The sequence below is a fragment of the Benincasa hispida genome, chromosome 9 (assembly GCF_027475165.1).
Source record: "Benincasa hispida cultivar pf3 chromosome 9, pf3_genome.v1.1, whole genome shotgun sequence".
NCBI classification, from domain to species: Eukaryota; Viridiplantae; Streptophyta; class Magnoliopsida; order Cucurbitales; family Cucurbitaceae; genus Benincasa; species Benincasa hispida.
Genome location: NC_143486.1, coordinates 10,026,169 through 10,052,482, shown reverse-complemented (window position 1 = coordinate 10,052,482; position 26,314 = coordinate 10,026,169). Strand labels below are relative to the sequence as shown.

General features: G+C 29.0%; 1 protein-coding gene across 2 annotated transcripts; it reads right to left on the bottom strand.

Moving 5' to 3' along the window:
- Positions 1-14,004: 14,004 nt before the first annotated feature.
- On the bottom strand, positions 14,005-16,755 carry LOC150033620 (uncharacterized). 2 transcript variants are annotated; one of them, XM_090317590.1, is made up of 4 exons: positions 15,767-16,676; positions 15,512-15,684; positions 14,569-14,757; positions 14,005-14,149 (listed from the first exon to the last, which is right to left on the bottom strand). In XM_090317590.1, exons 1-3 carry the CDS (start codon positions 16,397-16,399, stop codon positions 14,601-14,603), a joined length of 963 nt encoding a protein of 320 aa, XP_090173716.1. In that variant the 5' UTR covers positions 16,400-16,676; the 3' UTR covers positions 14,005-14,149; positions 14,569-14,600. The 2 variants fall into 2 exon arrangements, with proteins under 2 accessions (XP_090173716.1, XP_090173715.1); XM_090317589.1 differs by having other exon boundaries at positions 14,005-14,757; positions 15,767-16,755.
- Between the last annotated feature and the right edge of the window lie 9,559 nt (positions 16,756-26,314).

Here is a 26,314-nt window from a genome sequence, read left to right as displayed (position 1 = left end):
TACACTCAGATAAACAAGTATCTATTAAATAAGCATCAATGCACAAAAAAGATAATGAACAGAACATAACACTATCTACCAACAAATATATATATATATAGAGAGAGAGAGAGAGAGAGCAAACCATATACAAACTGATGTTACTGTTTATCATTAAAGTTTATCATTGTCTATCTCAAATAGATAGAGATAGTATTCTAGTATGTCTATCTCAGATAGATAATAATAGAACTCTATCACTGTCTATCTCTGATAGACAGAGATAGTTCTATCTCTGTCTATTTTAGATAGACACTGATAAAGGACTATCACTGTTTATCTCAAATAGACAATAATAGTACTCTATCTATGTCTACAATAATAGTACTCTATCTATGTCTATCTCAATTTAAAGTTATCAATAGATACACTCAATTATCTATTAAATAAGCATCAATGCACAACAAGACAATGAATAGAATATAAAACTATCTACCAATAATAAAAAATATAGAGAGAGAGTGCAAATCATATACAAATTGATATTACTATTTATCTCAGATAGACAATAATAGAACTCTATCATTGTCTGATAATATTCTATCTCTGTCTATCTCAAATAGACAATGATAGAACTCTATCATTGTCTATCTCGGATAGACATAAATGTATTCTATCCCTGTCTATCTTTGATAGACAATAATAGAAATTTATCTCTATCTATCTTAGTCTCTATTAGAGATAATATTCTATCTCTTTCTATATCAGTCCCTGTCTATCTTAGTATTATATCTCTTTCTATCTCAGATAGACAAGTATATATTGATGTTAAGGTTCTATTGATACATGGAGATAGATAATGAACAAGACATAAAACTATCTACCAACAATTAAAAAATATTTAGAGAGTGCAGACAATTAACACTATCTACTAACAATAATCAATAGTCAAATATAATGTTTAGTGGTTCTGTCACTGTCTATTTGTGATAGGCATTGATAGAACATTATCACTCTCTATCACAACTACTTTGGTTTTATCTTCTTCTTCTCTTCAGATTTTATTTTGTTTCGTTTTGCTCTACTTATTGATGATTCAACTTTCATTGTTTTCTTTCCTTTTCATTTGTTTTCTTTGCATGTTGATGATTCAACTTTGACCATGTTTTTTGCTTACCATCTATTTAAACAAAATTAGGTTTAATAACTATGATTAAATGGAATAGTTGATGGAATGAAACGAAAAGAGAATGATTATAATCTTGAAGAGTTGATATGATAATAGATTGTAATCTTGAAGGAAAAGCAGCGAAAGATTCAGTAGCAACAAGAGAAGTAGATTAAGCAGTAGCAATAGAGGAAGAAGATGAAGATGAAGATGAAGTAGTGGAAGAAGGAGAAGCAGCAGAAGAAGAAGAATCGGCGAGATAGATGACGATAGATTGTTATCGAGCACTGTTTGATGAAGAAAAAGCCATTGGAAGAAGAGGCGGTCGTGAGCGATATCAGGCCAGTTGATGGGTAATCCAATTAATCATAATTAATCGACCAGGTTGTGGCTTATCCACATGTGGGCTAGGGACATTTTTGGCATTTCACTACCGTGGGATAGACTTTTCTTCCATTTATTTAATTTGTTTTAGGCTAGGTTCAAATTTTACTATTCATGTAAATAATTTGGGTTTTTTTCTTACATTTGAAAACACCCCTTAATATAACATTTAATTTATTAATTATAATAAAAAGGAAAAAAAAGGCATACCTTTAATATTGGGAATGATGTCTTAAATCTCCTTGTAATCTCGTAGTTAGTAAACTCTGTATAAACCTATTGTTATTAATAAAATAAGTGTTATTTTATAAGTATATACTCAATCCAGTAAACTAAGATCCGAGGTTATTTCATGTAATTTAAACAAGTATGTAGAGACATATAAGTGGATCTTATTTAAATAATAACCTAAACAGTCTAGTTGATGGATAAGGTTGGGTACCTTATCCTGGTGACACTATGGATACGGCCCACTTTGTAGGTGTTACAAGTGTTGTAAAGTGCTACAAATAATATAATCCTGATCATTCATGTAGAGACATGCGAGCAGGGGTATCCTATACAAAGAGTTTGTATAAGATCGAACCACGAAATGATTAGTCTCTTTATATAACGCCGCTAATAATAGAGACTTACATTTCACTAGGATGACCATAGGTGACATCCTGAGTGAGTTGTGAACTCCTGCTCATGAAGGCATTCCTTTGATTTGTATGGGTGAGAGTGGTCAGATTGCCAACTCAACAAGCCTACTATTTTGGGGATTCGTTTGACTGGGGAGCTGAAAACATAGCTACACATTACGAAATTCACTCTTTTCCCGATGCAGGGGCAAGTAGATAAATTGTCCCCTTAAGGGCTAATTCCAAGTATTGAACATAGTGACCACACCCTCTCTTGGCTCGAGAGGAACTTGGTCATAGTGGAAATATGACTTATTGTTCATTAAAGAAATCAGTGGTACTTAAGAAGTTAAATGTAACTACAGGGACAAAACAGTATTTTGGCCCAGCTGTACTTACTAGCAATTTGTGAAATGTCATCGCACTGTTGATTGGTTATATTCAATAGACACTGAAATATATCTGTAGTACGAAGAGTGCAGCTGTTGATCTTTATTGGAGTGCCTAACAGTTAACGGATGGTGAATAATACAACTAAAGAGTTTAATTAATTATTTATGTATCGTTTGAGCTTCAAGCAATAAGTCCATGAGGTCCCCTTAGTAGCTCAAAAAAAATTAGTTGAAAATCAGTTTTTGGATTTATTTGAATTGTACAAATTAATAGAGGGATTTAATTATATATATCATAATTAAATTTCAATTATATGTGATATAATTGTCATAATGTATATGATACATTATAGCTTAGTGGGAGAAAATAAATATTTGAATGAGATTCAAATATTTTTTCTATGAATTGGATTCATTGTTATTAAATTTAATATAGATATGATTTGTATTAAATGTCATATAATAGAGAAAATAAACTATAGTTTATATTGTATGTGATACAATATTAAAATTATAAGTTATATGTTATATTTGATATAACATATAATTTAATATAAATATAATGTGATAAGTTAGTTATCATATTTATTTATATTATATTATTATTTAAATAATAAGGAAGGGAGTTGCAAGAGGAATAAAAGAAAAATAGTTTTTCTTCTTCCTCTACGTTTTGAACGTTGTTGTTGAACGATTGAGGGAAAGACAGAAGAGTTCTGTATCTTTGAGTGTTCGTGTGAAAAAGGTCTCAATCTTTCTCCTCCATATTAATCTTCTCCTCTAAACCATAATAGTCAGAGCCCACCACTCCTAGGTTCTCACCCTGAGAATACCAAGTAACATTGTGGTAGTGTCCAAGTTTTAGTTTGAGATCTATCTTGAAGGAATTCTTCAAGTTGTACGTGACTGTTCAAGGAAATTTACAAAGAAAAGGTTCTTCAAAGGTAATATTTCCTGAACTCTTTTCCTGTAATAGCATGTTGTAACTTAATTTAAATGCATATCTATTTGTATGTTTACTGTAAACTTTGTATTCGATAATTAATGGAATTTGGTCAATCCGCTTCCACTCAGGGTTCTCCTCATACGAGTTCCTTCATTTAGGACCTGCCTTCAACAGGAAAAATGAAAGAAGCTTGTGCTGATAACGTATTGTAAAAATGAGGTGCAACGGGAATACGAATATTGAGAAAATATAATATTAAAATAAATAAAACATAATATATAAATAAATAAAATAAATTATGAAAATAGTAAATTCCTCCAAAATTCTCCAAACCAAAATTCATAGAATTTTCACCAATATATGTCTTCTCTCAAAATCCACCAAATACCTCTATTTATAGGCAATATGACAAGTAGGAAGTGACTTTACATGGACACTAATAATATATAGGTATGAGACACATGGGTCACATGTAGAGTGACACATGGGATGATAGAAGTTTGACAATTGTTATCTTTAAGATACTAAGCGTGGACATATGCACACATAATTTAACATATTTATGATAGTCACCAATTTTGTTCTTATAATGAATTTATATGAAACAGCATCTCGTTAGCAGATAAAACATTTAGATGAGAAATTAGATCACTTAAAAGAAAACATGTTAAAATTTCAATTACTTGTTTTTTTAAATGACAGGGAAATGAATAAGAAACCTTCTTGTCTTAAAGAGCCTAATTTCTCTTTAAATCTTTTCATCTCTTTATCATTCACATTTAACATTTATCAATGAAAGAGACCTAATTGAAAATTACCTAAAATTTAGGGATTATAAAAAACATTGTAGTCTCAAAGTTTTAAAGTTGTGTCTAATATTTCTTTAAATTTAAAAAAAAAAAAAAATTAGTAGATCTCATAACTTTCAATTTTACATTTAATATATCTTTGAGATCAAGATACCTATTAAAATTAAAAAATGTATTAAATAGAACCTTAAAAGATTGAGGACCAACATGATAATGAAGGTTACATTTAGTAAAGAATTTGTTTTGTTTTTTAAATTTATGTTTATTTTCACTCGATTTTTTAATTACAATTTTCACTTTTGTTAAATAAAATATTTGAATTCCTGATTAAAATGGTCGAATATAAAAAGAAAGGTAAATATCAATTTACACTTATGAACTTTGTAGGTTGTATCAATTTAAATATTGGTGTCAATTTAAACTCCAATTAATAATTGTATCAATTTAAACTCTAACTTTTCACAAGTGTATCAATCTAAACCTTAAAGTTTCTTAAAATTTAAACCCTCTATTATATTTTATTTGGATACATTTATGAAATTTTAGGGTTTAAATTGACATACATATAAGAGTATAGAGTTTAAATTGGTACAATTATTAGTTTGGGGTTCAAATTGATACTATCCCTAAGTTCAGGGTTTAAACAGATACTATCCCAAATAAAATATAAACCCTCCTTTATATTTTATTTGGATACATTTATGAAAGTTTAGGATTTAAATTGACATACATATAAGAGCTTAGAGCTTAAATTGGTACAATTATTAGTTTAGGATTCAAAGTGATATTATCCCTAAGTTCAGGGTTTAAACAGATACAAAGAGTTTAAATTGATATAACCCCAAAGTTCAAGGGTATAAATTGATATTTGCCCAAAAAACAAAATCAAGTTATTTATTTATTTTTTTAATTTAAACTTGACGTGATTTATTAAAACATTAATAGAATTCATACCAACTCATTAAATTTTCAACTTATCAGACTAACTTTTCGTTGATGCATTGTTTCATTGAGATCAAATTTAAATTGTAATATCATTTTTTTTTTTTACGTTCTCAAATGGTGTTCTTCAATTCTTTTAGGTTTATGCTCTACTCTGAGTCAAGATATGCCTGATTTGGATTTGCCCATATAGGACAAATATCATCTCAATAGTATGTCTTTTTTCTACAACCTTTTTTTTTCAATTTACTTCATGCTTTTAATCAAATATTCAACCAACGTATTCATCATATTATTCGATTGATTAAAAATTTTCTATCAATACTATTTATAAATCGAATATGATACAAGTAGTAGTCATAGAATAGATAGAATCCATTTAATAAAATATATAAGAAAAAACTTAGGTGCAACAGTCTGACTAACATCGAACAGAAATATGTTATGTGACACTTTTAGATTAAAAATATAACAATGATTTTTGTTTTTTAATATTTTTTTCTTGGGGGTAGAAAGCCAATTAATTATGAAAGACCTTAGCTAACGAATATTTAGAGTAAATAAATGATTTTATGTTCATAAAAATTTTTATAAGATGGTAAATGGGTAAAGTCATGCGATGATGAAGAGCGCGTGGGAGTCAAAAATGGGGCACACATCTGGAATGGTGTTTTTGGATAACGTCGTTTATCAACTCTATTGGAATCTGACTTTGACGTCCGCCCACGATTCTCCTTTTACTTTTTTTTATTCGAATTCCGATAATACTGCTGATCCACTCTCCTGCTGCCACATGTCCAGTATATATATATATTTTTTTAAAAGAGAAAATTAAAAAATCACCATAATTGCAATTACATTCTCAAATTTTTAATTATAAAAATAAAACCCTCAAACTTCTCTAAGTATTAAAATTGGTCTTCAAATGATAAAAATTGAACCCTCAAACTTATATAAATTTTACAATTTCAATAATTATTTAAGTTTGAGAGTCTAATTCTAACATTTATATAAGTTTGAGCACTCAATTTTTTATAATTAAAAATTTAAGAGTATAATTACAACTACTCGCATACTTTAAAGATAGTTTTTACAATATTTAAGGGTTTGAGTGAGTTAAATTACGGTGGTATGTGGTTGTTTATCTCTTGTCCTAAAAAAAAGGAGAAATATCATTTAAAAAAAGAAAGGAAAAGGAAAATATCTAATACTACTCTAGTATGAAAATTAATTTCTTGTCCTAGAAAAAACATTTAAGAATTTTGTAGACTATAAATTAAAATAATAGCTCATCCAAGAACCACTTAAAATACAAGTGAAACTAATCCGGGTGTGTACAAAAAAAAAATCATAAAATTTTCCTAAATTATTCGCATATAAAGGTATAAATTATTGGGCTGGTTACACAAATAGCAATCAGATTCAAAATAATAAAAAAAAAATGTATAACAAAGATAAACATATTAGGAATATGGCACAAAATTAGTACCAGATATCACTGATAGCAGCTATCAGCGATAGTTAGGTAAATGACTAAGAAGCTCAAATACAGCCCACCATTTCCCATTTCTTCTTCCGATTTTCTCAAATTAAAAACTATCACCGATAACCACTGATAGCTACTATTAGTTGTTATCATTGATAGATGCTATCAGTGAAAACTTTCAATTTGAGAAATATTAATACAGTCTTAAAATAGAAACACTTGAAATATCACCTTTCAATTTGTTATTAGTTTTCAATGGCTATCATTGATATACTTTGATAAATTAGAATCAAACTTGAAATATTAACACCTAATGCTATCAGTGGATATCAATGATAGACTTTTATAAGTAGAAATCAACTTTTGAAAGGAAACCATCAATAAGTATAAGTGATAGAAGTATATCAATAAAAGGTCTATAAGTGACTATCTCTGATATTTACCCAAGTTATATCACCAATATCATCAATACCATTCACTTTATTGATATATACCTAAGTCATATAACTGATATTATCAATATTAGTTATGGCTATCATTGATAGCTTCAATCAATAGTTATCACTGATAACTTTTAGCAGTGACTATCAATGATAGACTTTCATCAAATAGAATTGACGTTTATATCATTGATATGATCGATATATGGATATCACCTCAGTTCTATCACTGATATCACTTATATCATAATTATCGGTGATAGCTTCTGTCATTGATAACATGTTATCAGAGATAACTTCCGTCATTCCTTTTTACCATCAAATAATATGTTATCAGTATCGTTGATAGCTTCTATCACTGATAACATGCTATTAGTGATAACTTCTAGACATTCTACTTACACCTTAATTCGAGATTCAACTTATAATTAAAGTCACTAAGTTGACTATCAATGATAGACTTCTACAAGTGGATATTAACTACGAAAAAAAATCATCAAAGATTAAGGTATCAATGATATAAAATATTAGTGGCTATCATTAATAGACTTTCATTATTGACTATCAATTTTAAAAGATTAACACTCAAAGCTATCCGTGGCTATTTTTATGAAACTTTTATTATGATTATCAATAATAGACTTTTATCACTTATAGACTTCTATCACTGATATCTACCTAAATTCGATATCATTAATACTTGAATATGATTGATATTTATCTAAGTTATATCATTAATATCACTAATAATTGTTATTATCAATATACAAATATTATGGTACACAAATACACAAATATTTCAATTTGTGTCCTTCATATTAGGTCATCTATACCATTTTTTCAAGTTTATTTATGATAGACATCATACTCTTAAAGTCTTATAAAAAAGAAAAAAAAACTATTGGCCTATTTGATATCGTTCACTTTTCTCATTCTTTAAGTATAAATTTGTTTAATAACTATTCTCGTTTCTTATTTCAAACTTTTAAGAAATTTTTTTAAAAATGGTGCAAATTTGTGGACTAAAAAAAGTAGTTTCTTTCAAATTCATTTTCATTTATTATTTATATTTAATGTTTCGTTATAATAATCAAATTTGATGATTGATTTGTTGATGTTGAGCCATTTATGAATTGGATACTCTCAAGTCTTGGATACGAATCTCAACCTCATAATTCTTATGAAAAAAAAAAAGGAAGAAACAAAAATCGGATAAAGAAAAGAAAATTAAAAAAAGAAAGAAAGAGAGAGAAGAAACAAAAACTGGAGAACTCCTCCTCCTCCTTATTCTATCTTCGAACACAAGATCAAATGAATAGGAAACATACACGTTTGTAAGAACAAAAGCATATCATATAGACTAGAAACTTAATATAGCGAAACAACTTTATGTAATTTATAGAAGTCATCTCCAATTTGAGAAACACTTTTTTTAGACAAAATTTGTGATAGGTTATCGCTAAAAAAAAAACCTGATAAATAAGACTGGTAATATTTCCAAACGGATCCTTAATCTCTTTATTTTTTTTTTCTAAAATTTGTATTGATTTCTCAAATGAACTTCATCTTTCTTTAAAAAGGAAAAAAAAAACTGAACTAAATTCTTAAAAAATTATTATTCTTCTAAATTTTCAAAAATTTAGCTTGAAATTCGAAAATAGTTGTAAAGCGTAGATAATTCTGTAATTAAAAGCCTTTTTTTAAAAAAAGATTTCAATAATCAAACCACTTTAAACACTTATTCTAATTTTTTTAAAAAAATCCTAATCCCAATTATTTCATTCGAAAACACTTTTTCACCAAAAGGGTGCCAAACCAATAACAATCGATAACCAAATTTCCTTGAACCATATCAGATGGAATATTGCAACTTTTTACAATTTGGGCCTTACTAAACTTTCATCATTAAAGCCCATTTATTATATCACAATAGTTTTTTTTTTTTTTCTTTTTCCTTTCTTTTTAACGAAAATATCAAACTCGACTCAAACAAAATAATTAGATTAAATACTATTTTGATCCTACACTTTTAATTTTAATTCATTTTAGTCCCTATATTTTAAAACTATTCATTTTGGTCTCTATACTTTTAACTTTGGTTCATTTTGGTTTCTATACTTTTAAAATATTCATTTTGGTTCTCGTATTTTAAAAAAGTGGCCATTTTAGTCATTTCATCTTCATTTTTACTTCATTTTTAAAGGATCAAAATGATTACTTTTTTAAAGTTCAATGACCAAAATGAATCGAAATTAAAAGTACAATGACCAAAATGAATATTTTAAAAATACAGATACCAAAATGAACCAAAGTTGAAAGTATATGAATCAAAATAAATATTTTGAAAATATGTGGACTAAAATAGAATCAAAATAAAAAAAATATATGAATCAAAATATTATCTAAACCAAATAATTATATATCAATTATTGTTGAGTTACAATCTACATATTACGTTTGAATTTTCATTCAAATGAGGAGGCAAAAGTTCATAATATTGTAGGCGGGTAACAAATATATAATTTTCTTTTAATAGCAACAATTTGACTATATAATCAATATTATATTAATGTCCTCGTGTTTTAAGTTTAATTATTGACAAATATGATAAATTACATTATAAAAAAATGCGTTTGCCAAGAAAAAAGAACATTAAAATATTAATTTAGAAGGAGCTAGATGAAATTGCATAATTGAAGAATATAGGGAAAGTTTTTGCGACAAAAAATTTCCATTTTACCATTTTTTTCATTTAACTATATTTGAAAATATTTTTAGTGATACTTTATCTAAAATAATTTTTAATATTATTTTTAACAAAATTCTTATCTTTAATATCAAGTACATTTGCATAAACTATCCTTGAACTATGATTTTTTTTTTTAAAAAAAAAAATAACATCATTAATGCGCCTCAAAGAGGAGAGAGAATTACAATCCTTTTGAGTCAAACTAATAATTCAGCTCGAGAAATTATCAAACTAGACACAAGAATGTCGGTCTATTCTAGCTCTTTTAGCAATATTATCAGCTAAAGTACTACACTCCCTACCAATAAAATCAAACGAAATAGAGTTAAACCAGATCGAAAGGCTCTAAACTTCTTTAACTCAAACACCAACCTCACTATATGATTCTTCAGCCTTATTCGATTCTACTATAAGGACTTTGATGTCTAGTGATAGTGTCAGATTAATTCCTTTTAGAGTAACCAAAATTTTAATTCGAACCTGTTTAAAATTACATTCTTAAATTTTTAATTTGATATATCAGTTTATGTAATTTTTTACGATTATAATTCTTCTAAAAAGATTGTTACGGATATAATTATTAACTTTTAATTTAATCAATTAGCCTCTGTATTTTTTTAATTGTTGCAAGCTTCATCTATTAGTTTTGGTGTCAATATATTTGTAAAATTGAAATTTTGGTATTGAAATTGACATCAATATTTTTATTATTAATTTTTAATGATCATCAATGTTGATGTTAAATTCGTTAGTTTATGGTATGCCAATATCTTAATCCTTTAATCCACATCAAAATTTGACTCTCACTTCATCTTAAATTCTAAATGTTTTAATTATTATTTAATTATTATTATTATTATTTTTTAATTTTACCTTTGCATTCTAGTTTAATTCATTAGTTCCAGTTTTCTTTCTAAACTTCAAAATTTCATTCTATATCACTTTTAGAAAAATTAAAAGAATATACATGTGTAACTTGCAAAGAAGGGTAAATGTAAAATTTTAACAAATGACAAAAGAGGCAGATTGCATTATTACAAGTAGAAATTGCATATTTGATAGATATAGATGAACTTAAAATTGATTGAGATTAAAAAAAAAAATTGACTTGCCACCAATCTAATTGAAAAATAAATAGACCCATTCAAATTAGGGAAGAGTTTTTATTCCATATATGTAATCAGAGAACATTCATTTTCAACTTATTCTAATGCTTTTAATTATTTATGATACCGTTTGATGCCAAAATCTACTCAAGAAAATATGCCAAAATCTACGCAAAGAAACATATCCGATCTTCATATGATAATTATAATAAATTTGTTTGAAAGAGAGAAGAACGCAACTTGCAAAAGATAAAAACCTACACATTAGTATGAAATTTGCCACACACACTCTGATGCTTAAATGAGTAAAAGATGGTGGAAGCTAAGAAGTTTGGGAGTATGATTCAGATTACCTTATATGAAACTATAATGACATATTCCTAGAGAGATGATAGACCTAGATTGTCCCAATATGATTTCAGAGTCGACTTTAGGATAACCATATAACTTACCAGGCGGAGGGGTGTGTCCAGTTTCAAGTTTCGTTAGGATTGACCTTGAACTTGGATTGCGGTCGACCATCTTCCCCTTAAGACCATTTTGATCATAAGGTGATGCTTTGGATAGGGCATGTGTGATATATGCTCCATGGCTATTTTGTTAGGTTCGACCTTTGATGATGCCAAGGCTAGACACATTAATTTGGGTTTCGACACGAACTGATCCTCTCCCCTCGTCCTGGCCTAGGGTGCTATCTTTAGCCTAAACCTTGTTATTTTCTCAAACTTATTGTCTCTATACTTATTTTAGGTTGATTATACCTTCGATTCAAAAATATCCATACAATATACTAATTGCTATAACCTTTCGTTGCATTGTGATCTTATTGAAAATAACATTGTTTACAATTTTGATTAGTTTCCCAAACTTAAATTCAATTGAACAATTAAACCATTAGCTATTTGTTAGATGTTAAAAATTTGAATTTTCAAACTCCACACACACACACATATATATATATATATATATAATCTTATTTGAAACAGATTCAACTCTCTCGAAAACCATTTCAATAAAAAAGTCTACATTTTTGTTAATGATTTTATATGATTATTTTTTTTAATTTTAATTTTAATTTTTTTGCTTATTCCTTAAAAAAAATGTTTTAATCATCAATATAGATGAGTTGAGACCGTCAATGTCAATTTCATTAATCATTCTTTACAGCTAATGGGATGGGACTAATTGGTGTTTGGAATTATTATTATTATAAGTATTATTACTATTTTTAAAAACTTGGAATTATCTTGGGTTTTGATTTTCTAAAATTATGCATTCCAATCAGCTTCGAATTTAGTGCAGCCAAAATTATGTCAATGAGATAAGGATTTAGATATTCTCATTAAAGTGAAGCATTAAAAAAGACTTTGCATATGCAATCGTGATCATTTTTTCACATAATTACTCTTATTTGACGTGACTGACCTTTCACCTAAGTATATATATAATTTGGTCCGTCTTTAATCACTAAATTAATTTGCATGTTCCAATTTAATAATTTTGTTTCATTTTGTAATTATTTAATTGGTTTATTTTAGTTTTTGAAAATTAAGTTTTTACTTCTAAATTTTTCATCTATAAAAAAAATAGGTTTTAAAATTCTATTTTTGTTTTTTAAATTTGACTAATAACTCATTTCTTTTACTTAAAAAAGATGGAAAATATGATAATAATTAGGAGAAAATAGATTTAAATTTTAATGTAAGCCAATTGACTTTTACGAATGGTTATTTTACAAACAAAATGTAAGTTGTTACACTTTCTAAAATGTCTACACCTTATTCTGTTATATAATTTAAACACAGATTAAATAAATGAAGACTTTTCAACTCTAAGCTTTATGCACCCAAAATTGTAATAATCATGAACTAAAAATTATTTAAATATTTACTGACATTAGTGACTAATTGTTGAGTATAAAGGGATGTGAAGTTGGAGAATGTTGTTCATTATTTATTTATTTATTTATTTTGCCTCAAGATATGACTATGAACTTACTCCTTTTCCCTTAAAATTAAACCACGAATGATAGTGAACTTTTAATCCCACAAGAAAAAAGGATTTGGAATGATAGGATATGTTGGCTCGAGAAACTTCGCATAGGGTCTTAATGTTCCACTGGGAATTGACCTACAAGAGTAATCACATCGGTGTGGTGTTGAACTAAATACACTCGGATGCCTAAATTAGTACATAAAGTATTTAGCTCGACTAAGCATCAAGAGAATTGCTTATTCAGTGAAATTGTCGATATGAGGCTATTTATAAGGCCCATCTTTCGACTTCCACTTGGAGATATTTGCAATAACGACAATGTCAAAGACTCAGAATAGGTGTGGCCCTTGAGAATGCAAAGAACTAAAAGCGAGTTCGACTAGTCAACCCAAAACCTAAGTATTTGACTTTCTCTTTTGGGATGCACAAACTCCTATGTCAACTTTCAGAATCCCTTTGAGCTTGTTTTGGTTGAAGTTAATACTTCAATTAGTTTGAATTGACTTTTATTTACAATTTTTAATAATAATGAAGCGAAATATACGAATCAATAGTTGATGCAATGATATAAAATACCGAATTAAAATAACAATATATCAATGAAATTTTCAAATCATTTATGACTATGGTTTAATAAAGACTTTTAACTATATAGCAAGCAAAAGTGCAAGATTACCACATGGGGTATGGCAGATTAATAGGCTTTTTCTATGCTTGTTTGTATCTTAAGCATCTTTCTATTAGTATTAAATTTTTCCAGAAATGGACAACAAAAGTGGGTCAGATTAGATAACACCACATGCCATTTTATACCCATCTTAATTAACTGTCTTTTTCTTAGCTTTTTTTTTTTTTTTTCTCTCTCTCCATAAAGTGGGGTTCAAGAAATTTGAACTCAACCACCAATCAATGTGTTGAAATATGCAAGTGGATACCAGTTTAGATGTTAGATGATTAGAAGATAATAACAATTGGTTCCCAAAAGTATGAAGGATTAAATTGTAATTTGCCATTAAATATGATATTACAAGCATGCTCTGGAACAGCTTGGCTGATAGCACGAAAGAAAATGACATCCAAAAGTGACCCACATTTGGTCAAACCATCCACCAGCCACAAGCTTAGCATATCTGCAAATAACCACATACAAGAAAAAGATCTTATTACAATTTGCAAGCCAATTCAAGGACTAAACACAAGCAACTTCATTTCTTTGTTCATCCTTTAACCAAACACATAGCTCTTCGTACTCCTATCGGGATCGATATCTCGTACACTCACGTCCAATCTAAACCGTTCAGTCGTTGACAAACAGTCTTGGACTCCTTTCAGATTGGCAACTTTGTCACAAGGGTAAAAGAAGTGCTAAAATAGAAGATAATGCTAAATCTTCCTCTATACAAAAGGGATTTATTGATGAACTTTTTACATAGGATGTGCTATAGAAAGGGTTACAGTCATAGAATCATATCCATTCTACCAAAATTACATATATATACTAACAGCAAAAAGGTGGTGATGAGCTGATACTTTATTGAAGTTATCTTACAGTGGCAAGTAGATGTTACGTATTTGATGAGATTAGGAAGCTGCAGCCAGAGGAGAATGGTGAGGAGCTCCATGAGAGTAACCGGACTGCGACATGTGACTTTCCTCTGTTTCATACTGGTCTACCGTATCGTCTTCTTCATCAACATCAGTATCCCAGAGAAACCGTGCATATGAAGCTAGGAGATAGCTGTAAACAAAAAGGATTTAGCAACAACCAAATTAATTTTGAATTGCAACAGTATCACAAACCGAGAAGCAAGGACCTATAAAATATTCTCTCCAATTCAACACTTGATCAAGAACTTGTATAACATAACTTAACAAGGCTCACTTTGAGATTCCAATTATAAGATGTACTGAAATTGATGATAACCACACACCACATGTTCCATGATCCACAGGCAACAAAGAGAACTTTCTCAACCCTCAGAAAATGGCCACAAGTCACAATCAAATTGGAATATTCACAACCAATGAACATTTAGACCCTGTTTGATAGCGATTTTATTTTAAGTTTTTTTTGTATTTTATGTTTGTTTCCTTCAAATTTCTTAGTTAGAAAACATTTGAATTCTTAGTTAAATTCCAAAAACAAAACAAGTTTCTAAACGTTACTTTTTCTTTTAGTTTTCAAAACAGAAATGGGTAGAAAATGGATAACAAAACAAAGGAATTTATAGTTATAACTAGCGATTATAAGCTTATGGGGCTTAGTAATTGTACTGATAATGGAGCTGAACTCAGAGTTTGTTCATGTTCTTGTATTCATGGCGAAATCAACTTGATCCATTATCAAAAACAATCAAAAGTAAAACGAATGAATCACCAGTCAATAGAATTCTTTCCAGCAAATTAAACAAGAATCAATCAATCCTCAAACTGAAAATTCAATCTATTCTAAATAAGCAGAGAAGTTCGTAAACATATATTCATATTCTTACCAATCATCTGGCGAACTTTTAACAGCTTGATCAAAATAGGCCTCAGCTCGTTGAGCATCCCTTTGTGTACGCCAAATTAAATCAGCATAAAGCGATAGAACACTTGCATCATTTGGGTCAGCCAGAATAGCTCTTCCACAAAACTCTTCTGCTTTGGAAAAATCTCCATGAACCTAAAATGGCAGAATATAATCAGAAGGGGCAGCCATTGAAACTTGAAGAAGTTTCCAAGAGATTTTAAAATAATTAAAATACCTCTTTCAAGAACTTAGCATAATTTCCAAGTAGAAGAGCATTGTTTGGGTTCGCTTCAATCATCTTCTGATAATAAGCATCGGTGCTATTGCTTCCATGGTGATTGTTAAACCCTGACCTACCATTATCCCCTCCACCTCCACCGTCTGAACCTCTTCCGCCGCCACAAACCCTGCCGCCGTCGTTCCCCATTCCGCCGCCAACTACCAGCGTCTGCAGAACACATGCATCCCTCTTCTCATCACAAACCTGATCATTTGGGAATTTCAAACCCAACCCAGAATTAAAAAATACTCCATGAATCGAAGACGAAGAGGAATCTGACGTGGGTTTGAGATCTTGATCTCGAACTGATACACCATTCTCCCTGGATTTCACTTTTGATCGAACTTTACAACACTTGGGTAGGGGAATCTTCCTTCTGGGATCTGCGGAATCTGATTCTAGTAAGCTTTGGATTACTCTCTTCGGCGATTCATTCGATGAAGAGGGTGGAGGAGGGTGAAAAGAAGATATTAACGAGATGGATTTAGCTCTTTGAAGCTGGTGGATTTGGTCTGATTCTGAAGGGGAGGATTTGGATTGGTGAAGCCAAGAATTGAGAATTGGGGTTGAAGAAGTTCTCAACAGCATGCTTATACGCTTTGGAACTTGGAGTTTGAGATATGTGATTGAAAATTTGAAGGAATGATTGATGTCAGAGAATTCGGTGAGAGATTATTGATGAAAGTTTATGGGAACAAAAGTGGGAGAGACAAAAGGCTTGTATGTAAGCCTCCATTCTTAGAAACCAGGTGGCAAAGTGGAGACTTAATAGGGGCGATGGAATTATGGGAATTTGACATCATTTTGTTTGTATACTTTTTCTTTTTTTAAAAAAAGCTCTTGTTGAAGAAAATAAAAAAGTTTTGTTTTCTATGATTGTATTTTTGTTGATTTATAAGAAATATATGAAATATGAATGAAGAGTTTGAGATGGAGGTTGAGACAAAGAATTTGAGGGTTTAGAGGTCTATTAAATACAAAATTAAATTATTAGAGGTCGTTTATTTGTTGAGAATGTAGATAATCGAAATCTTAGATTTATGAAATTATATATTAGGAATTATAGATGTCTAACATTCTTAAATTACCATGTTTGTTTTGTAAGAATATTTTAGCAGATATTTGGAAATATTTTCATAACTGTGTTTGTTTAGTAGGATTTCTACTCGAGAATAACTTAAATTTACATAAAGTTACCAGAATGTTCTTACGACTATTTATTACTTTATAATTAATTTGACATAATTTGAACTTATATCACATTTTTTTTATCAATTTATTTTTTAAAAAATTAATACAATTTATATTATTTTATATTTTATTTTTCTCAACAAAATAATATATCATAATTTAAGATTTTTTTTATAAAATAAATATAAATTTGAATTTGAATTTGAATATGTTGCTAAAATTATAAGAATTAGGATATAATTAAAAATGTATGATATACATGGTCGACAGTATTTATATTAATTATGTAACGTAAAATGAAGATATATATGTAAAATAAAATAAAAAGGAATGACAAAAAAGTAAAATGGAGATGCCCTCAACTCGGGAATCCGGAAAACTCATGTTTCAAGAGGGCATCCAAAACTCTCCAGATGCCCTCCACATCCTACGATGCCCGAAAATTTTCAGATGTTGGGGCATCTCACAATACCACAAAACAAACACGGTAATCTAGATGTTCACTCCATAGGAATTTAGGATGCCCGTGAAACAAACAATCCCTTAGACACTTATTGAAAACTATATATATATATATATTAAAAAAAAAAAAGGAAAGACTAAACCAACATTGTTATGGGTTGAAATAAGGCCACGTTTATCAATTCGTAATGAAAACTAGTGTAATTATAATGGGATTCCATTGATATAGATCAATCATAATGGGCAACAATCGAAAGTAATTGGATTGCTTTTGATCACGTTTATTTAGAATTATGAATATGTCACATTTACTATTACCATTACTGTTACCAATATCTTTTAGGGTTAGACGGTAACGGTAACTGTAAATGTAATAGTTTTTATGGTCCTCATGTTGTAACGACATCATAAGTGTAACCGTAATGGTAATAGTAACGATAATAGTAAAGTAGTTTCCAAACGCGATCTGATTGATCACCCTTTGCTCACCAAAGGAATTGCACTTTTTTATTTTGGATTTGGAAGTGGGCCCCAGATGTCATTATTGGTACAAAACACAAGTAAACACAACACCAAACATAATCAAAATGGGCCCCACTTTTCAGATTACCATTTATTTATTATGTTTCATTGGAGGTAACCGTGGCCTAAAGTCGAAGATCCATTCGTCAGTATCCACAAGGTTTGACAAGTCCAACTGTCAAAAAGAGGAAATGAAGATCTCAAAGCTCTCATAATCAAGTAGAAGAACCCCAAAAGAGGTAATAAAACCTCAAAAAGTGTTTGGTCGTACAATTGACTATAGACTGAGCCCATGTAAGAACATTAGAGTAGTGTCAGATCATTCAAAAGTATAAAAATAAAGAGATACATAACTCCATTATAATTACTACATTACTAACTTGAGCTTCAGAGTACGTTAAGCCAAATATCACACTAATATTGAAGATGATGTCCAACACATACACATGAATTATACACATGAAGTTAGGAATATTTGTGACCTATCAAGAGACATGAACTTAAAAATTTAAGACTAAATTAGTAATTTGATCGAAATTAATTAGTTAAAAATAAATTTTGAGCAAGGAATTTTTCTATCTTCTAGACGCATGGAATCGAGGCTTTGGTAGAAATTTTATGATCCCAAGTTATTTTTTCATATAAGAGTTTAATTGAAAAAGAAAAAAGAAAGATTTTTTAGATGAATCTATGCTAGTTATTTGTGTCACATGAAATCTTATTGATAGGATGCTAAAGAGAGGTTTTTTAAGAAAATGTATCGACAAAATTGAAGGACCAAATATGAATACTCACGAGCGGAAGTAGAGATGTCCAAAAAATTCGCGGAGATCCGCCCCAAACGGGGCGGGGAATCCCCGAACAGGAATGGGGAGGGAGGGGAATTTTTTTCCCATATACAATTCGGGGTCGGGACGGGGAAGATATTCCTTGACCTCGGCCTTGCCCTGCCCCGACTTTGTATATAAATTATAAATTTTTAGCATATGTGTAATATTCATATTAATAATGTAGATTTTATTAGGATGATTATGAATGTTTTAATTATTTAAGTTCAAGATTTTTATTATTTTAATTCTTTAGATGTTGTAATATTTAAGTTGGGATGCTCTAAATGTTGAATTTTAATTTTTACAAGTTATGAGAATTTAGCATTTTAATTATATTTTTAAAATTGCATGTGTATTATTGTTTTAATTAATAAAATTGATAATATTTCATTTAAATGAAAATTCCATTGAAAATGTTTAAAGAATTGTAAAAAATATATATTTAATTGAAATAAAAAAAATGTTAGAGAAAAATAAAGGTAGAATTTTTTTCCCATGGGGAACCCGATCCCTGCGGAATCTTCGTGGGGCATCCCTGCCCCGCTCCCCACGGTCGATAAAAAGATTTATATGATTTAGTAACAGTGTGTTCGCTACGTCCATAAACAGAAAGAGATATTAGTTTTATTAGAGAAAAATATAAGATAATCTTGTAGATATGCCAATAAGGTTAGAGTTTATATATGATACCTCTTTAAAACGTAGGTCCAAAATCGTAAATAACACATAAACAAATAAAAATTAGGTTTCGAGGGCGTTGTCCTTAAGCCCAATCAAGGTGTGTCGCCGCTAAACCCCGACTCACTAATACTCATGTGGTTGGTCATTTGGAATATTAGATAATTGATTCAAGATATTCCAACAAATTAGATGAATGAGATTACAAGATTTGCATGTCAGTTATTTCGACTAAACTATGCTCATCTTAATCATTTCGTATGTTATTTTTGATAACCGTGCATTTTTTTTATTACTTCTTTTCACTACATAAACATTCTATTGTTGAATCATTTAGAAAGTATTCATGGAAAGAAAATTTACTTGATAAAACTTTTATTCACATCATCTCTTTACTTTATAATCGATGTCTTTTTTTCAGTACAACAATGACAAGATTGGAGAATCGAACATTTGACCTCAAATGAAGGCCACTTTGACATTTATAATCGGTGTTTACACTGTGATCATTGATATAAAATTTAAATAAATGCTATTTTTTTACAATAAAATTATTTTAAATTTTAAAATGTTAATCCTATCAAATAATTACAAATTGCGTTTTTATAGTTTACGCATTTTGTAAATCATTTTACGTAATTTTTGAAACATGATGTGGTGTATAACACGATGGAGGTGTTGCATGTCGAGGAAATTGTAAATAATAAAAAATTTGGATAAATATTAATAAACAAATACTAAATAATTCGATTAACGTACGAGTATCTCACTCTCTTAAGGAGATTCATATCCTTTATATTGTGTATTGTATTTTTTTTACATCAACTCAATCCAAACATTATCCAGCAAAAATACACTGAAAAATTGAACTTAAAGTTTATAAAATTCAATTAATGTTGGTTAGTTGTATGATTTTCAGAAACTTCAAATCAAAAGAGAGTTTGAAACTTACTTTTAATCCAGAATTTTTATATGGAAGTGTGATAATTATAAACCTCAAAAATATACATTTATTATAAATATCATAAAAATAAATGTCCAATGTTTAGTATCCTAAAAGTCATGTGCCATTTTTCATGTTGTTAATGTATCTTGTAATAATTCATGCTCAATATCCATATAAGTCCACATCCTACTTTACCTAAATGGCATTTGGTGGATCTTAATATGATGTATATTTGTAAGAATAAAAAGAAATTTTCATACATTTTCTATTTTCATAAAATCATATTTTCTATTTCTATTATTTTTATTCTCATAAAATTATAATTTTAGTTATTTATAAGCTTAGTTATATTTTATTATTTTATTATATATATATATATATATATATATTATACTTTCTCCATATTTATTGTGCTCCATTGTGTTCCTCAATTTCACAACACATTATTAGCACGAGCTCCTGTTGCTTCCATCGCCAAAGGTAGGTCAATTTTTTTCCTCTTTATTATAATTAATAAATTAAATGTTATTTTGTATATTTAGTACATATTAAATTTCTAATATAAATACAATATTTTGTGATAGTGTTGTCATGACAAACATTACAAAATTAGAATTCGTAGTCTGACATTAATGGCAATAATTATTCGTCATAGGTGCTCGATGCCGAAATTCACCTAGATGCTATGAACTTGAGAGAAACAATTAAAGAATGAAATACGACATCTAGCCAGAACAAAGCAAAAGTTATGAGTTTCCTTTGTCATCATCTCCACGAAGGATTAAAATGGAGTATCTTACAATAAAAGATCCTCGTATCTTGTGAAATTTTTTGAAAGAAAGGTATGATCATCAAAAGACAGTTATTCTTCCTAAAGCCCGTAATGAGTTGATGCATTTTCGGCTACAAGATTTTAAATCAGTAAGTGATTACAATTCCATATGATTACAATTCCACGTTATTTAAATTCAATTCAAAATTATTAATATGCGGAGAAAAAATTACTGATGTCGATATGTTAGAGATGACATTTTCTACATTTCATGTCTCAAGTATGCTTCTACAATAACAATATCGAGAGAAAATTTTTAAACAGTATTCTGAATTAATTTCATGTCTTCTCGTGGTAACGAGTTATTGATGAAAAATCATGAATCTCAACCAATCGGAACGACACCATTCCCTGAAGTGAATGTTATGAATTTTAATAATAATTGTAGTCGAGGTCGTGACTGTGGCAGAAGAAGAAATAATTATTATATTTTAATCATTCAAATTTCAAAAGAACCACACAAAATGATAATCACAAAGAAAAAACTCCACAAGATAAGAGTTCAAAAAGTGTTGAAAATAAATGCTTCTGATGCAGAATGATTGGCATTGATCATGTACTTTCGTACGTCAAAACACTTAGTTGAGCTCTATTAAGCCTCCCTAAAAGAAAAAGGGAAAAATGTGGAAGCAAATTTTGCATATTAAGATAATGATATATTTGATCCATCCCATATGACAAATTTGGATGTGGCGAACTTCTTTGAGTCTCTTGAAGAGAAGATTGGTGCAGTTGATGGAACATAAAGTATTTCTTTTGATTTTGAGAATATTTAGACTTAATGTTGTTGTTTTCTTTTATCATCTTCATTTTTTTTAGTAACTTTTTAAAAGTTTAAATATTGTTTTTCTTATTATAATTATTTTCTTTTAATGAAGAAACATGGATCATTTTCATATGTTGGGTGTTTAAAAAATGAGCAAAGAAGATTTATGTCCGATAAATAATGCAATTACACACACAATACTTACAAATAAAAAATATTTTTCCAAATTGACAATGTTGAAAGCAAAAGTAAATATAATATCGGGTTCTGCAAGATCAAGGGTTTTGGAAAAGCCAATATTATTTTGCCAACAAAATTTATAATTGACAATGCATTGTTCTCTAGTCAATCAAAGAGAAATCTTCTAAGTTTTAAAGATATACGTTGCAATGGTTATCATATTGAGACTATTAGTAAGAATAATATGGAATATCTATATATTATCTCTACTGTCTCAAATGAAAAACGTATATTGAAAAAATTGTCTGCTTTATCTTTTGGATTGTATTATACTTATATATGAGTAATTGAAACATGTGCAACAATGAACCTGAAGTTCATGAATCCATTACAATTTGGCATGACCGATTGGGTCATCCAGGATCTATAATAAGGAGGAGAAGTATTGAGAATTCAATGGACATCCATTGAAGAACCAAAAGATTTTTCATTCTAATGAATTATCATATGATATTTGCTCTCAATTAGACCATCACTAGCTAAAGTGAGGACTGAATCACCTGCATTTTTAGAACGAATTAATGGTGATATATGTGAACATATTAACCCACCAAGTGGACCATTTAGATATTTTATGATATTAATAGATGCATTCAGTAGATGGTCACATGTGTGCTTATTATCAAGTCAAAATCTTGCAATTGCAAGATTACTTGTTCAAATAATTAAGTTAAGAGCATAATTTTCTAATTACACAATTAAGACCATTCGTCTTGATAATGCTGGTGAATTTACATCCCAAACTTATGATAATTATTGTATGTCAATTGGGATAAGTGTTAAACATCTTGTAGCTCATATTGATACACAAAATGGTTTAGCGGAATCATTTATAAAACGTTTGCAATTAATTGCAAGACCATTACTTATGAAAGCTAAGCTTTCTTAATCTATATAGAGACATGCTATTTTGCATACAGTTTCACTTGTACGCATTAGGTTAGTAGCTTATCATAACTACTCGCCATTATAATTAGCTTATGGTCATGGGCCAAATATTTCCATCTGAGAATTTTTTGATGTGCAATATATATTTCAATTACTCCATCATAATGCAATAAGATCAATCCTTAAAGGAGGTTAGGAATATATGTTGGATATGATTCCATATCACTTATTAAATATCTTGAACCTCTAACGGGTGATTTATTTACTGCACGATTTGCTGATTGTCATTTTAATGAGACAAATTTTCCAACATTAAGGAGACGAATTAAGAAATTGGAAAAAGAAGTTACATGGAATGCATCATTATTGTCTCATTTAGATTCCTATATAAATCAATGTGAACTTGAAATTCAGAAAATAATTCACTTGCAAAATATAGCAAATCAATTACCAAATACATTTATAGATGCAAAGAAAGTAAATAAGTCACATATACCAGCTGCAAATGTTTCATAAAAAATTGATATCCCAACACAACAAGTTGTCACTAATGAGTCTAGAACAAAGCGTGGTAGACCAATGGGTTCCAAAGATAAAAATCCTTGAAAACAAAAAATAATTAATAGTAAAAAAGACTTGGATGAGGATGTAAATACCTATGAAAAAATCTTCGACATGATTAGTGAGGAAAGTAAAATACCTAAAGATAATAATGAGATTTCAATAAACTATACCATGACAGAAAAAGAGATGGAATCGAATTAATGTAGTTATTGACAACATTTTTCTTCATATTATATCTGAAATTGAGGATCTTGAACCAAAATTTGTTGAAGAATATCAACATAGAAAATATTGGCTTCAGCGGAAAGAATCAATCGAGGTAGAATTAAACTCACTTTCAAAACGATAAGTTTTTGGACCAGTAGTTTGAACACAAGAAGATGTCAAACCTGTGGGATACAAATGGGTATTTATGAGAAAAAGAAATGAAAATAATGAGGTCACAATATACAAAGTAAGACTAGTTGCACAAGGTTTTTCACAAAGACCTGGTATTTATTATGATGAGACATATTCTCTAATGGTGGATGCAATTACACCAACATATTTAATTGACTTGATTGTGTATGAAAGTCTGGATATGCATCTTATGAATGTAGTCATAGCATATTTATATGGATCTCTTGATAATGATATTTATATGAGAATCCTATAAGGATTTAAGGTACCTGAAACGTATACATCAAATTCTCGGGAATGATATTCAATAAAGTTATAGAGATCATTACATTGATTAAAACAATCAGTACGGATGTGGTTCAATCGTCTGCGTGTATATTTATTGAAAGAAGGATATCAAAACAATCTAATATGTCCATGCGTTTTCATAAAGAAATCACCATCAAAATTTGTTATTATAATTGTATATGTTGATGACTTGAATATAATTGAAACTCCTGAATAGCTTTAAAAGGAAATACAATATCTTAAGAAATAATTTGAGATGAAAGATCTCGGAAAAATAAAATTTTGCCTTAATTTTCAAATTGAGCATTTAATAGATAAAATATTTATTCATCAGTCAACTTATACAGGAAAAATTTTGAAAAGATTTTATATGAACAAAACACATCCATTAAATATTCCAATGAAAGTCTGTTCATTGAATATAAAGAAAGATATATTTCGACCTCGAGAAGATAATGAAGAACTTTTTGATCCTGAAGTATCATATCTTAGTGCAATTGGTGCACTTTTGTATCTTGCTAATAATACAAGACTAGATATTGCATTTTCAGTAAATTTATTAGCTAGATATAGTTCTTCTCCTACAAAAAGACATTGGAACGGAGTTAAGCATATACTTCGTTATCTCTAAGGAACGATCGATATGGATATTTATCTGATCCACACAAAGCTAGATCTCAAATAGATTATTTATTCACATATGGAGGAACTGCTATATTATGGCGATTGGTGAAACAGATTATAAGGGTCACTTCCTCAAATCATGCTGAAATTCTAGCAATTCACAAGGTTAGTTGAGAATGTGTATGACTAAGATCAATGACTCAGCACATTCGTGAAACGTGTGACTTGTCTTCTAATAAAAATCTTCCAACAAAATATTATACAAAGACAATGCAGCTTGCATAGCCTAAATCAAAGGAGGATATATTAAAGAATATAGAACAAAGCATATTTCACCAAAACTTTTCTACACTCATGATCTTGAAGAAAATGACGACATCACTGTACAATAAATTTGTTCGAAGGATAACCTGACAGATTTATTTACAAAGGCATTACTAACCGCAACTTTTTAAAAAATTGGTGCACAACATTGGAATGCAATAACTCAGAGATCTTAAGTGATGTTTTCATAGGGGAGTAAATATATTGTATTCTTTTAGGAGTATATATTATATGAAATATATACTCTTTTTCTTTCATTAAGATTTTTTTTCCATTTAGTTTTTCCTAGTAAGGTTTAACGAGACATATTATATATATATATATATGGGCATCTAAGGGGGAGTATTATAAATATCATAAAAATAGATGTCTAATGCTTAGTGTCCTAAAAGCCATATGTCATTTTTCATATTGTCCATGATGCATATTGGTGGGAAATTTACTTTCAAATTTCATTAATTTTCATATTATCCAATTAATTTCAATTATTTTATTTTAGATTATATTTATTTAATTATTATTATTATATAAATATAATATTATTTTATATTTTCTCTATTCCATCCTCAATTTCAGATTTTTTTTTAAATAATATTTTTTTAATAAATAATGACAAAAATAGGGTTGGAGGGAAACAATTTCTAAGAATAGGTGTTTTGGGAAAGTATTGATAAAATTAAGGTAGTGGAATCATATACCGGGTACACGATTTCCATGTGGCATACTCGTGTACCTGGTACACGAGTACCGTTTAATCCAGTTAGCACCACGTCGGCTGACTAGTTGACTGTCAAGCAAACTCGTGTACCCGGTCCACATTTGCTTATAATTTTTTTCTTTTTTCTTTTTTTTTTAAGTTTGTTGACTATTGTTTTTTTAATTGTTAAACTTAATTATTAAAATTAATTATATATTTAATCTACAATGAAAACATCTTGCACTCATATTA